General features: G+C 42.9%; 1 protein-coding gene across 1 annotated transcript in view; it reads left to right on the forward strand.

Annotated features, from left to right (window-relative positions):
- arhgef38 (Rho guanine nucleotide exchange factor (GEF) 38) overlaps nt 1-13,161 on the forward strand; it is a 15,903-nt gene extending 2,742 nt beyond the window's left edge. Inside the window, exons 2-14 of the mRNA XM_027132827.2 lie at nt 7,142-7,317; nt 7,449-7,566; nt 7,887-8,034; nt 8,161-8,178; nt 8,327-8,526; nt 8,663-8,796; nt 9,121-9,225; nt 9,497-9,619; nt 9,711-10,010; nt 10,807-10,941; nt 11,124-11,328; nt 11,677-11,876; nt 12,246-13,161. Of these exons, the coding sequence (XP_026988628.1) occupies nt 7,142-7,317; nt 7,449-7,566; nt 7,887-8,034; nt 8,161-8,178; nt 8,327-8,526; nt 8,663-8,796; nt 9,121-9,225; nt 9,497-9,619; nt 9,711-10,010; nt 10,807-10,941; nt 11,124-11,328; nt 11,677-11,876; nt 12,246-12,428 (2,045 nt within the window). The 3' untranslated portion in view covers nt 12,429-13,161. The remainder of the gene's footprint in view (nt 1-7,141; nt 7,318-7,448; nt 7,567-7,886; nt 8,035-8,160; nt 8,179-8,326; nt 8,527-8,662; nt 8,797-9,120; nt 9,226-9,496; nt 9,620-9,710; nt 10,011-10,806; nt 10,942-11,123; nt 11,329-11,676; nt 11,877-12,245) is intronic.
- The last annotated feature ends 109 nt before the right edge of the window (nt 13,162-13,270 follow it).

Consider the following 13,270-nt stretch of genomic DNA (forward strand, 5'->3'; position numbering starts at 1 on the left):
AAAGAAATCTGATAATCTGATGATTCCTCTATGTGTGTGTGTGTGTGTGTGTGTGTGTGTGTGTGTGTGTGTGTGTGTGTGTGTGTGTGTGTGTGGAATGTAATCAGTCTTGAACTGCAGGTTTTTTTGGTTTACTATAGAAACAATCAGCCATTAATAAAAGACAGACATAAACTATGTGAGGCATGAAAGCGCACACACACACGCACACACACACACACACACACACACACGCACACACACACACGCACACACACACAGTGAGGTCACACAATGTCATGTAGTAAAGCATATGTCATTGTAGAAGCTCCACTTCCTTAGTGTTCTACTGTACAGCACCACATGGTTCCTAAGGGTTCTTCTGTACAGCACCACATGGTTCCTAAGGGTTCTTCTGTACAGCACCACATGGTTCCTAAGGGTTCTTCTGTACAGCACCACATGGTTCCTAAGGGTTCTTCTGTACAGCACCACATGGTTCCTAAGGGTTCTAACTGGACAGCACCACATGGTTCCTAGGGTTCTTCTGTACAAGCAATCAAGCACAACATTGGTTCCTAAGGGCTCTTCTGTACAGCACCACATGGTTCCTAAGGGTTTCTTCTGTACGCACCACATGGTTCCTAAGGGTTCTTCTGTACAGCACCACATGGTTCCTAAGGGTTCTTCTGTACAGCACCACATGGTTCCTAAGGGTTCTTCTGTACAGCACCACATGGTTCCTAAGGGTTCTTCTGTACAGCACCACATGGTTCCTAAGGGTTCTTCTGTACAGCACCACATGGTTCCTAAGGGCTCTTCTGTACAGCACCACATGGTTCCTAAGGGTTCTACTGTACAGCACCACATGGTTCCTAAGGGTTCTTCTGTACAGCACCACATGGTTCCTAAGGGTTCTTCTGTACAGCACCACATGGTTCCTAAGGGTTCTTCTGTACAGATGACACCGGTTGGCTCTGTGACCTTCGGCGATTAATAACTCTTCTGTCCTGATTGATAGAATATGATTAACAGGATGATAGCTCAAGGGCTAATTAGACACGGGATGGAATGCTGATGCTTTCTAATAATACAATTTGATTCATTCGAGATTTTTATAATAAAAAATATGAGAAAGTTGATGAAATTTTTTTTAAATATAATTAAATACTTAGCTTCATGTTGTGCGAGCAGGAGTGAGAGATTCTCCACAAACGTTCTGATTCTGTAGGAGATGTAGGAGACACAAAGCTGCACCATCATCACACTCAGTATGTAAATCAGAGTGAATATATTATTGATGGACTGAACACTATGATGATGATGTCATCTGAATGAGGAAGCACCGGTTCCTGAACAGAGATCCTTACAGAACCCGTCTGACTCGCTGCTCGGTCAACACAAGATAATCTTCATTCTTTACCTCCAGCTTCCTGCAATCATCTTATCTCTCAGGCTGTATAAAGTATACAGTAAGAAATTCTGATAAGAAGAAAATAAAGTCGCAATTTTTTAGTAAATAATTATGTAAGGAATAAAATAATGTGTGTAGTGCTGAGAAAACAATATGACCAACAGGATGGCGTGATGAAGTGGAGTTACTGATGGTTACTGATACCATCTTCAGTGTTTTATTCCTCTTATACCAGAGCAGTTAAACAACAGCACACATTTAATCCATTCATACATTCAGTGTTATAGCATTTTGGCTAAATGAGCTACTTCCTGTTGTTACTTTTCCCCTCTCTTCTCTCTCTTTTCCAGATCAGATCTAAATCGCAGCTTTAACTTTTACTGGAATCTGGAAATGTTTTCTTTGCTCCAAAGTCCTGCTCATAATCTGCATATTTTGCCTCGTATTTTCCTACAGGGTCGTAGGGTCGAGGCTCCGGTTCACAGGTGTAGTTTGTTGGTCTGTAATTCATCCATTAAAACTCTCCACTTGTATCTGTGTAATAATAGAAGTGAATCATCTGCGAAAGCTCCTGTGGTGACGGTACGAGTCGTTCTACACCAAAACATCACAGATCTCACTGAGCTTCCTGGACGATGTGAAGGACCTGTAGCTTTAAACTGTATAACGTTTGTGTGTGATATAAATGATTATAGCTAGTGGTGTTATAGAGAAAGAAAGAAAGAAAGAAAGAAAGAAAGAAAGAAAGAAAGAAAGAAAGAAAGAAAGAAAGAAAGAAAGAAAGAAAGAAAGAAAGAAGAGTGCCACAAGTAAGTTTTTTAATAAATACATGATATTAGTCAGAAATTCTCTTCATCCCTTCATTTAAGGCAGATTTATAATTGTACACGTTTTTATTTCTCTTTAGACAATTTCTGTCGTTCACGATAAAAAGTGACACAAAACGAATGTGTTAGTAATCAGATTAAATGGCCGTCATTAACACCTCTAAACTTACACATGAGAAAGAAAAATAATGAACACTTAAATATAATATTACATTTACGGTATAAAACATTACACATGGTTTGATGTCACCTTTTAGATCAACACCAGTTAGTGTGTAAAGCTGAGAACACTGTAAAGCTGAGCACACACACACACACACACACACACACACACACACACAAACACTGTGTTAACATCACAAAAGCTCTGAGTGGGACGTATTAAAGATTTACTAAAGATAAGAACAACAGCATGAACCACATCAACACACAGCATTCAGCTGTAATCAGCACCAACACTCGCTGAGCCAGTTTACTGTGTGTGTGTGTGTGTGTGTGTGTGTGTGTGTGTGTGTGTGTGTGTGTGTCCATGTGACGCTGTGTTTACTCTTCTTCTATATCTAAAGTGAGTGTGTAAAAAATGCCATAGCGGTTTTTTTGAAGTCAGAAGCAAAGCGATTGATCATGAGAAAGGCCTGAGTGTCTTTATAGTGGTTTGTTGTGTTTTTTTTTATTAAATACACAATTAAACCCACAATAATAACAAACCATGGCATTGTGTCATCATTGTGTCTCAAACATTATACATCTAGGTAAAAAAAACAACAATAATAACAAAAGAAATGCCAAAGATTATTTCACAGGAAAGACTCAGTGACTAACAGATCAGCACTGTGTGAATTAGTTCTTAGTCACGTCGCATGTTCTCGTCTAATACGTTAGGACTGAGACACACGGACCGAAGAGTTAGCAGAAGTTTCCAAACAGAACACTTCACATGAAGTTAACTCATAGAGTGTTAGACAGTGTTCGTGTGTTCGTGTGTTCAAACATGTCTTTGTGCTACGATGCTTTCGGGAAACTCCACCCTCGTCTAATTAGACTAATTAAAAAGTGAGCGTGAGGATGATGTGGTGCAATGTGGATCCATTTACAGTCAATAAAGCCGTAAGAAAATGATCATTAACTCAACTTCTAAACCACAGTCATTAGAGTTAGTGCTCCAGAGGGACACTAGTGTGTGTGTGGGTGTGGGTGTGTGTGTGTGTGTGTGTGTGTGTGTGTGTGTGTGTGTGTGTGTGTGTGTGTGTGTGTGTGTGTGTAGTTAGTGTGGAGTGTGTGTAGTTAGTGTAGAGTGTGTGTAGTTAGTGTGTAGTGTGTGTAGTTAGTGTGGAGTGTGTGTAGTTAGTGTGTAGTTAGTGTGGAGTGTGTGTAGTTAGTGTAGAGTGTGTGTAGTTAGTGTGTAGTGTGTGTAGTTAGTGTGGAGTGTGTGTAGTTAGTGTGTAGTGTGTGTAGTTAGTGTGGAGTGTGTGTAGTTAGTGTGTAGTTAGTGTGGAGTGTCTGTAGTTAGTGTGGAGTGTGTGTAGTTAGTGTGTAGTTAGTGTGGAGTGTGTGTAGTTAGTGTGGAGTGTCTGTAGTTAGTGTGGAGTGTGTGTGGAGTGTCTGTAGTTAGTGTGGAGTGTGTGTGGAGTGTGTGTAGTTAGTGTGGAGTGTGTGGAGTTAGTGTGGAGTGTGTGTAGTTGTGCCTGGAGTTAGTGTGGAGTGTGTGTAGTTAGTGTGGAGTTAGTGTGGAGTTAGTGTGGAGTGTGTGTAGTTAGTGTGTAGTGTGTGTAGTTAGTGTGGAGTGTGTGTAGTTAGTGTGTAGTTAGTGTGGAGTGTCTGTAGTTAGTGTGGAGTGTGTGTAGTTAGTGTGTAGTTAGTGTGGAGTGTGTGTAGTTAGTGTGGAGTGTCTGTAGTTAGTGTGGAGTGTGTGTGGAGTGTCTGTAGTTAGTGTGGAGTGTGTGTGGAGTGTGTGTAGTTAGTGTGGAGTGTGTGGAGTTAGTGTGGAGTGTGTGTAGTTGTGCCTGGAGTTAGTGTGGAGTGTGTGTAGTTAGTGTGGAGTTAGTGTGGAGTTAGTGTGGAGTGTGTGTAGTTAGTGTGGAGTTAGTGTGGAGTTAGTGTGGAGTTAGTGTGTAGTTAGTGTGGAGTGTGTGTAGTTAGTGTGGAGTGTGTGTAGTTAGTGTGTAGTTAGTGTGTAGTTAGTGTGTAGTTAGTGTGGAGTGTGTGTAGTTAGTGTGGAGTGTGTGTAGTTAGTGTGTAGTGTGTGTGTAGTTAGTGTGGAGTGTGTGTAGTTAGTGTGGAGTGTGTGTAGTTAGTGTGGAGTGTGTGTAGTTAGTGTGTAGTTAGTGTGGAGTGTGTGTAGTTAGTGTGGAGTGTGTGTAGTTAGTGTGGAGTGTGTGTAGTTAGTGTGGAGTGTGTGTAGTTAGTGTGTAGTTAGTGTGGAGTGTGTGGAGTTAGTGTGGAGTTAGTGTGGAGTATGTGTAGTTAGTGTGTAGTTAGTGTGGAGTGTGTGGAGTTAGTGTGGAGTTAGTGTGGAGTATGTGTAGTTAGTGTGGAGTGTGTGTAGTTAGTGTGTAGTTAGTGTGGAGTTAGTGTGGAGTTAGTGTGGAGTGTGTGTAGTTAGTGTGGAGTGTGTGTAGTTAGTGTGGAGTGTGTGTAGTTAGTGTGTAGTTAGTGTGTAGTTAGTGTGTAGTTAGTGTGTAGTTAGTGTGTATTTATCGTGTAGTTAGTGTGTATTTATCGTGTAGTTAGTGTGTAGTTAGTGTGTATTTATCGTGTAGTTAGTGTGTAGTTAGTGTGTAGTTAGCGTGTAGTTAGTGTGTAGTTAGCGTGTAGTTAGTGTGTAGTTAGTGTGTAGTTAGTGTAGTTGTGCCTGGAGTCAGTGTGAGCAGCACAGTTTACATTTTCACTACAACACAAACATTAGTAAAATAAAACGTGGGCACTTTTTAGTTCAGTTCTTCATGTGTAGGTCACAGCAGCAGATAAAGACCACAGTGAGACGTTCCTCTGAAAGCTCTTTGTCCTTCATGTCTCTGTGTCCCTGTAATGTGACCTGGGACGTAGGATCACTTTCATGGGAACAGCAGGCAGGCGACTTAATAAACCTCTGAGAGCTCAGTGTGTGTGTTTGTGTGTGTGTGTGTGTGTGTGTGTGTGTGTGTGTGTGTGTGTGTGTGTGTGTGTGTGTGTGTGTGTGTGGCTTGGGTGTTTGAGCTCTTTGTCTCTGCAGCACATTTAACCAGATCATTAGATATATAACACTCATATATAATGTTCATGCTTTAGCCTCGTTACTATGATGCTAGTTCCTGATTAGCCTGATTAGCATTACAGGAACGACTGTAACTGTGTCACTTCAGGAGTTAGAGATTAAACTAAATAACCAGCTAAATGGGTCTCATTGTTATTGTGTGTGTGTGTGTGTGTGTGTGTGTGTGTGTGTGTGTGTGTGTGTGTGTGTGTGTGTGTGTGTGTGTGTGTGTTGGTTAGGTGTTTCCCAAAGCAGGAACAGGTATAGGTAAGCATTACATCACAGTAAAATGTAACCCGATCGCGCACATGTGTGTGTGTGTGTGTGTGTGTGTGTGTGTATGAGGAAGCACAGTGCCGTCACACTTCCTAACTCACACTCCTCCCTCGCCAACATGCAAATTGTGTTTGAGAAACACTCCGTCATGTCTGTACAAAAAAGCTAAAGCTTAACAAAACAAATAAGATCCAACAAAGGCTCAGTGTAACAGGTGGAGTAACAGGAAGTGACAGGAAGTGACACTCCAAATTATTCCTTAACCCTTTTTATCAGTACCCTGGTGTTCTGTTGGAATGTTATTAGACTTATGGGTGTTAATAAACGTCTGTAATAATGTATCAATAAACGATCAGCGTTAATAAACGTCTGTAATAATGTATCAATAAACGATCGGTGTTAATAAACGTCTGTAATAATGTATCAATAAACGATCGGTCTTAATAAACGTTTGTAATAATGTATCAATAAACGATCGGTGTTAATAAACGTCTGTAATAATGTATCAATAAACGATCGGTGTTAATAAACGTCTGTAATAATGTATCAATAAACGATCTGTGTTAATAAACGTCTGTAATAATGTATCAATAAACGATCGGCGTTAATAAACGTCTGTAATAATGTATCAATAAACGATCGGTGTTAATAAACGTCTGTAATAATGTATCAATAAACGATCTGTGTTAATAAACGTCTGATGTCGTGTCTGAGAGTCTGATCTAAAGTAAACCCTGTCGTTCTTTCGGTGTGTTTTAGACGTGTGTTTGTCCCTCTGTTGATGATCCTACACTGAAGTTTAGTGTTAAAGAGAAATCTGAGCTGCTTTTTAGATGAACAAACACTCAGAACATCTCAGAGAGCAGAAATGGGTTTGATCTCAACATTTACTCTGAACATACAAACATCTGTGTGGAGAAAAACAAACCGATGCCCTGTCACACGTATTGCATTACTTTTGTACTAATGTCTGAACTTTAACATGGACTCTGTAACATTTTTTGTGGACAAAATGCCTTGGTTACCTTGTTTAAGCCATTCTAGTGTGGTATATAAAGCCTGCAGGGAGACTCGGCTCGATTTGCTCATTAATATTCAATGAGCTATGCTGCTTGGCTCCGATTGGCTAACCGCTAGGATATGACAGCATGACTGTTCATTCACACAGCGCAATAAGTAGCTTTGACTTTCAGCCATCCTTGCTGTATAGGAAACTCACTGAGCTACACGAATTCTGTGGGCGTGGTCTTAAGTGGGAGAGCTCATGAATAGTAATGAGCTCCATCATTTCTACGTCACTCTGAGCAGCTTTTCTAACTGACCTCATTTGAACTTCATCCACGTTGTTGCTGTTTTTTTGGCATTTTAAAATGATCATCATGATGAACATCAACACTCATTTGGTTGCTGTAGGAAAACTGGCACCCCATGACCTCCCATCCCCCTTACTGGAGCCTGAGGAGATCCGTCACAGGAAGATGGTGAAAAGGTCAAAGGTCATAGAGGAGCTGGTGCGGACTGAGGAGGATTACCTGAGAGACCTGGACCTGTGCATCAGGGAAGTGCTGATACCTCTGCGCAACACACAGGTATGATGACTGGTCACACCTCTGTAGTGGTTCAGCTCATCTGCTGTGTCACTGTAACTCTGTGTGTGTGTGTGTGTGTGTGTGTGTGTGTGTGTGTGTGTGTGTGTGTGTGTGTGTGTGTGTGTGTTTAGGTGGTGGATGTGGACCGTCTCTTCACCAACATGGAGTCTGTGAGCGCTGTATCAGCAGAACTGCTACACAGACTGCAGGAGGCCACATCAGAACCTGATCCAGAAACACAGCACATAGGTAACACACACACACTCACACAAACACACAAACACACACACACACACACACACACACACACACACACAAACACAAGCTAAAACACATGCTATTACAGTTGTAACGGGTGTACATGTTGTTGAGTTGAATCGAAGCTGCTGATTGGTCGCTGTTGTAAAATTATGACATCATCTGCTGTCAGTGTGAATACACCAGGATTCCATCTGTGTGAATTAGCAGGAAAGTTTAAGACTGACCTGTGTGTGTGTGTGTGTGTGTGTGTGTGTGTGTGTGTGTGTGTGTGTGTGTGTGTGTGTGTGTGTGTGTGTGTGTGTGTGTAGGGGAGGTGTTTATCCAGGCGAAGTGTGCACTGGAGGATGTGTATAAGATTTACTGTTACCACCACGACGAGGCCAGTGCACTGTTAAAGAGCTACGACACACAGGAGGACGCACAGCAGCACTTTAGGACCTGTGTATCTGCACTCAAGTATGTGTTCACACACACACACACACACACACACACACACACACACACACACACACACACACACACACACACAGCTGTAGAATTATAGATCTAAATCATAACTATTTCTTCTTTACCACCTTACAGGCAGATTTACAGCCAAGAGTAAGTACATCTTTACTGCTAAACAGTTAGTATTAGTAATTAGTTAGTAGTCAGTTTGGAGTGTGAAGTTTTTATCCTCATTGTGTGTGTGTGTGTGTGTGTGTGTGTGTGTGTGTGTGTGTGTGTGTGTGTGTGTGTGGTTTAACAGAGGGAAATCCAACCTCCTGGATATGGGCTCTTTACTCATTAAACCTGTACAGCGTGTGATGAAATACCCGCTGCTCTTGTGTGAACTTCAGCAGGCGACACCTATGGATCACCCCGACAGTCAGCCGTTACAGGAAGCACTAACCACAGTGAAGATCATCAACGCCAACATCAACGAGTTCAAGAGGAGGAAGGACATCGGTGAGGGACGAGAGTTAGTTCATTTATTCGGCCCAAGATATTATGCGACGTAACCATAGCAACAGCAGTATGTATTTTAAGGTATGTTGAGTAAGTGTGTGTTTCCTGGTGTGATCAGTGTGCTGTTGTGTTTCAGTGATGAAGTATAAGAGAAGTGATGATGAAGGAACACTGAAGGGGAAACTGAACAAATTCAACATTCACTCAATTAGGAAGAAATCAGACCGTATCACTGGGTACTTCAAGATCCTCACCGGGGTGGAACCACAGGTACTCACACAGGAAACACACACACACACACACACACACACACACACACACACACACACACACACACACACACACACACACACACACGCTATACTGCACTGCACAACAGACTGATACACAAATCTGACTTATTACTGAACTGTATGTAATATTACTGAGGAATAGAAGGACATGATACGAGAATTTTCTCTCTGTCTGTCTCTCTCTCTCTGTTTCTCTCTCTCTCTCTCTCTGTCTCTCTCTCTCTGTCTGTCTCTCTCTCTCTCTCTGTCTCTCTCTCTCTCTGTCTCTCTCTCTCTCTCTCTCTCTCTCTCTCTCTCTCAGGTGCGTGATGAAGCCTTCGATAAAGAGGAGAAACTCTTCCGTAATCTGGAGAAAGCCATCAGACAACTGATCAAAAACCTAAACATCTATCTGTTCCATGCACAGGTACCTACAAAGACACACACACACACACACACACACACACACACACACACACACACACACACACACACACACACACTTCCTCAGGGAGATATTCTGCCATCATTATTAATATCACCACCATTTTTCTGTAACCACAGCAACCAACTAACATTTGAATTAAATGATTATTTATTTTTGAAAATGTCCGACTTTTTTCAGGTTGTAGTTCCAGTTCTGTTCAGGTGGAGTTTTTGCTGTACACTTGTGTTTATCTGTGTTTGTGGTGTGACAGGACATGATTGCGGTGGCGGTGCAGGACGTGGAGGATTTAGAGGCCATCATGAAGGATCCGGATAAAATTGACACCAACGGTTTTCAGCACAAGAGGAATGGCCTGGATCCCTATAAACACCTGGTGAGAAGAGCTAATGCTAACGCTAACACCAAAGACCAAAGCTTTGATGTGAAACTCAGTCATTATAAAGATCATGTTCTCCAACTCTCAGGTGGAGCGGTTGGAGCGGTTGGTGGTGTTGCCACTGTCCTCCCTACAGGCCATGTTCTCATCCCCTCAGAAGCTGATCCAAAAGCGTTACGATAAGCTTCTGGACTCGTGTTCCTCAGGCAGCGAGGAGCAGCTGCTTCAGGCTCAGCGTGACTACCAAGCACTAAATGCTCAGCTCACCGTCGACCTGCAGCACTTCAACCATGCAGCCCAGACAATCCTCACCAACTGCCTGCTCACTGTCATCAAGCTGCTCCAAGAACTGACTGAGGGGGCCAGACCACCCGTACACCAACTTCCTGTAAGGCTCACACTCCCATTACATGGGTCCTGCATGGCTGGGATGATATCGGTTGTTACCGGCTAAGATACGACGCAGCACGTCAAATCCATCGTATTATTATTTTACATCACGATGTCGCTTAGTTCTATAACAGCAGCTCTGACAGTAGCGCAGGATTTATATGAATGCACTCATTATAATGCATTGTCGTTTCTATAGCAACCGTTTATTCACAGCATCTTGTTCATTAGATGCTCCACATAAACAGACTAACATATGTGTGTAAACATTGATATGCTAAAATGTTCTGTAAGGAGACATGAAGGAGTCTCCAGTGTGAGCTCTGTGTCTCAGTCAGAGGTGAAGCTGGAACTCAAAGTTCTCCACATCTTCAGGATGGAGGAGTTTACACATCTTTGCAGTTTCTCAGTAACATCACAAGCTGCATTTTATGATTCCTCAACTTCAAGACTTTGTTAGAAGAACAGAGGACATAGAAGCCTTTATTATGGCCACATATACATTACAGCACAGTGGGATACTTTTCTTCACATACCCCAACTGACGAGGTTGGGGTCAGAGTGCAGGGGCAGCTATGATGCAGCTGGAGCAGGGAGGGTTGAGGGCCTTGCTCAAGGACCCAGCAGTGGCAGCTTGGCTGTGCTGAGCCTTGAACCCAGAGCCTTAACCAGTTGAGCCACTACTGCCTACCTTGTTAACTAACAAACATGACGTCAGAAACTTGTTTCATCAACAAATATAAGATTTCAAGGTGGTTCCAGAGACTCTGTGGTGTTTTATTCCTTGTCTTTAGGCTCCACTGTCGAACATCAGTGAGGTGCAGAACAGCATCATGGAGGAGATCAGCAACCTGACGTTCTTCAGAGAAAACTCCCAGAGACTGATGGAGAGAAAAGTCAGCTTTGAGAAAAGAGAGAAGAGGAACATGGTAAGCTTCAGGGCTGCGTCTTATATCATGCACTAACTCTAATTATAACCGTGGATTAGCATGATGGTGCTGTAGTTGAGTACAGGTGGTCACAGATCTCTGGTGTGTGTGTGTGTGTGTGTGTGTGTGTGTGTGTGTGTGTGTGTGTGTGTGTGTGTGTGTGTGTGTGTGTGTGTTATCAGGCGGCGGAGTGCGTGCAGCCACAGACGGAGTGTGTAAGGTCCAGGATGATCTCTCAGTATCCCTCTGATCGTCTATATGAACTAAAGAGGAAGTGTAATGCCACACAGGATCAGGATGTGACACTCCTGCAGGGGGAGCTGGTGGCCTTACTGGAGGATCGCGACCCGTTCGGCAGCACCACTCGCTGGCTCGTCGACACCGGGAGTGAGTCTGCATACGTGTGTGTGTTTGTGTGTGTGAAGCCTTTTGTGTGTTTTATTAAATACACCTACCTTATATAGGTGTGTCCCTTCCCAGAATTCATAGCTTTAGGCAGCACCTCAACTGTTTGCTGTGTCTGAAAGTACGGCTTTACTCCCTGCAAAAATACTGAATAATATAAACTAGGTTTGTAGCAGTAAAAGAACAGAAGGCTATAAGTGAAGTGGAAAACGAATTGGGTCAGACGTAGAGTATGGAAGGCCACATGGATCAAAGGAGGGTGTAAATAAATGTGTGAGGATTCTTACTGTGACAAAACCAAAAGATAACTCCTAATGAATGTGTCTGTAGGCACTCAGGGCTACGTGTACTCCACCTTCCTGAAGCCGTATAACCCTCTGCGAGATGTTCACAATGAACGCACTGATGATTTCGACAATCTCAGTTTGTTCGTGTCAGGCAACCGGCGGGGAAGTCAGTCCAGCTACAGTGCATCCACACCGTCCAGCCAGCAGGAGGAGACACCGAGCCCAGAGGATGCGGAGCAGCAAGTAAGTCACAGGTTATGGATTTCGGGTTCTCCTTGTACCTCAGTGCTTTAACCCCTAACAAAACCTCTCATCTTGTACTCATCAAGCGTTCTTCCAATTGTCTCTGGAATGTGTATACCCTGCCCCCAGGTTCGGAGTTAATCCATGTGCAAGTGGGCGGAGTTTGTGTCAGCTGGAAGCTTTGTGACTTTTTAGAAGAGTATTTTACCAACTTAGAGCTGATATATGTCAGAATGTCACTACCTCAGACTGAAGAAGAATTATAACATCATCAACTGGAGTTTGTCATAATGATATGATGGTTTGTGTGTGTGTGTGTGTGTGTGTGTGTGTGTGTGTGTGTGTGTGTGTGTGTGTGTGTGTTCTCAGTTCTACGCTGTGTATGCATTTGTGGCACGCTGTGAGCAGGAGCTCAGTCTGCAGGAGTACCAGCATGTCCGCATCCTGCAGTTCTCTGACCAGGGGGGGAACAAAGACTGGTGGCTCGCCGAGTCTAACGGCCAGAAGGGCTACGTCCCCGCTAACTACCTCGGCAAAATGTCCTACGCATGAGGACATAACAGCACAGCCAGGCTGTGTTCCAATACCACACACCCTTGCTAACTTCCTCTTACTTTATCAACAGCAGGGAAGTGTGATAGGGGAAGAGGGTTATAATGCTAACGACTTCATCTGCTTTTGTCCAAATGCACTGTGGTGGCCTACATAACGAGTTGGATGTGGTTTAGGACGCATCCATACAGGACTGATGATGGTGTTTATGCATACTATAGTGTATAGGTTGTGTGGTTTAAGACACGCCCACAGTGGACAGATGATATTTTAATAGACTCGAAATGAACAGGATAAACGCACAGTGCAATAATGATTGTGTTTAGTGCACTAGATAGTATGTAGGTTGTGTGGATTGGGACACGCCCACAGCAGACTGACTCAGTTATAGTACATATCTGTAACAGATATAAGGAGGAGATGTACAGTGGTGCAGACTGAAACATATCCCTGTTATTAACACTGTTTAATAGAATAATTCTCCGTGTGGCATAATGAAGGCCAAATCCGCACTAAGAGACGAACACTCTTAGCACTTTGATCTACACGTGTGTGTGTGTGCAGTGTTTCTTTACATTCATGAAGGTTATAATCATAGAGATGTAATATAAATATAGATCTATATGTTTAGCTATATATTTACAGAAGATTATAGAAATGCTAAAGAATAGTTTTATAACAGATTATAAGTAAAGCTGAAATGTGCTGATGAATAAATCTATTTTAAAAGTGACAGTGTGTGTGTGTGTGTGTGTGTGTGTGTGTGTGTGTGTGTGTGTGTGTGTGTGTGTGTGTGTGTGTGTGTGTGTGTTCTGTATGACATCCGCCAACATCTCCTGGTT

This window comes from Tachysurus fulvidraco, chromosome 4 (genome assembly GCF_022655615.1).
Source record: "Tachysurus fulvidraco isolate hzauxx_2018 chromosome 4, HZAU_PFXX_2.0, whole genome shotgun sequence".
Lineage (NCBI taxonomy): Eukaryota > Metazoa > Chordata > Actinopteri > Siluriformes > Bagridae > Tachysurus > Tachysurus fulvidraco.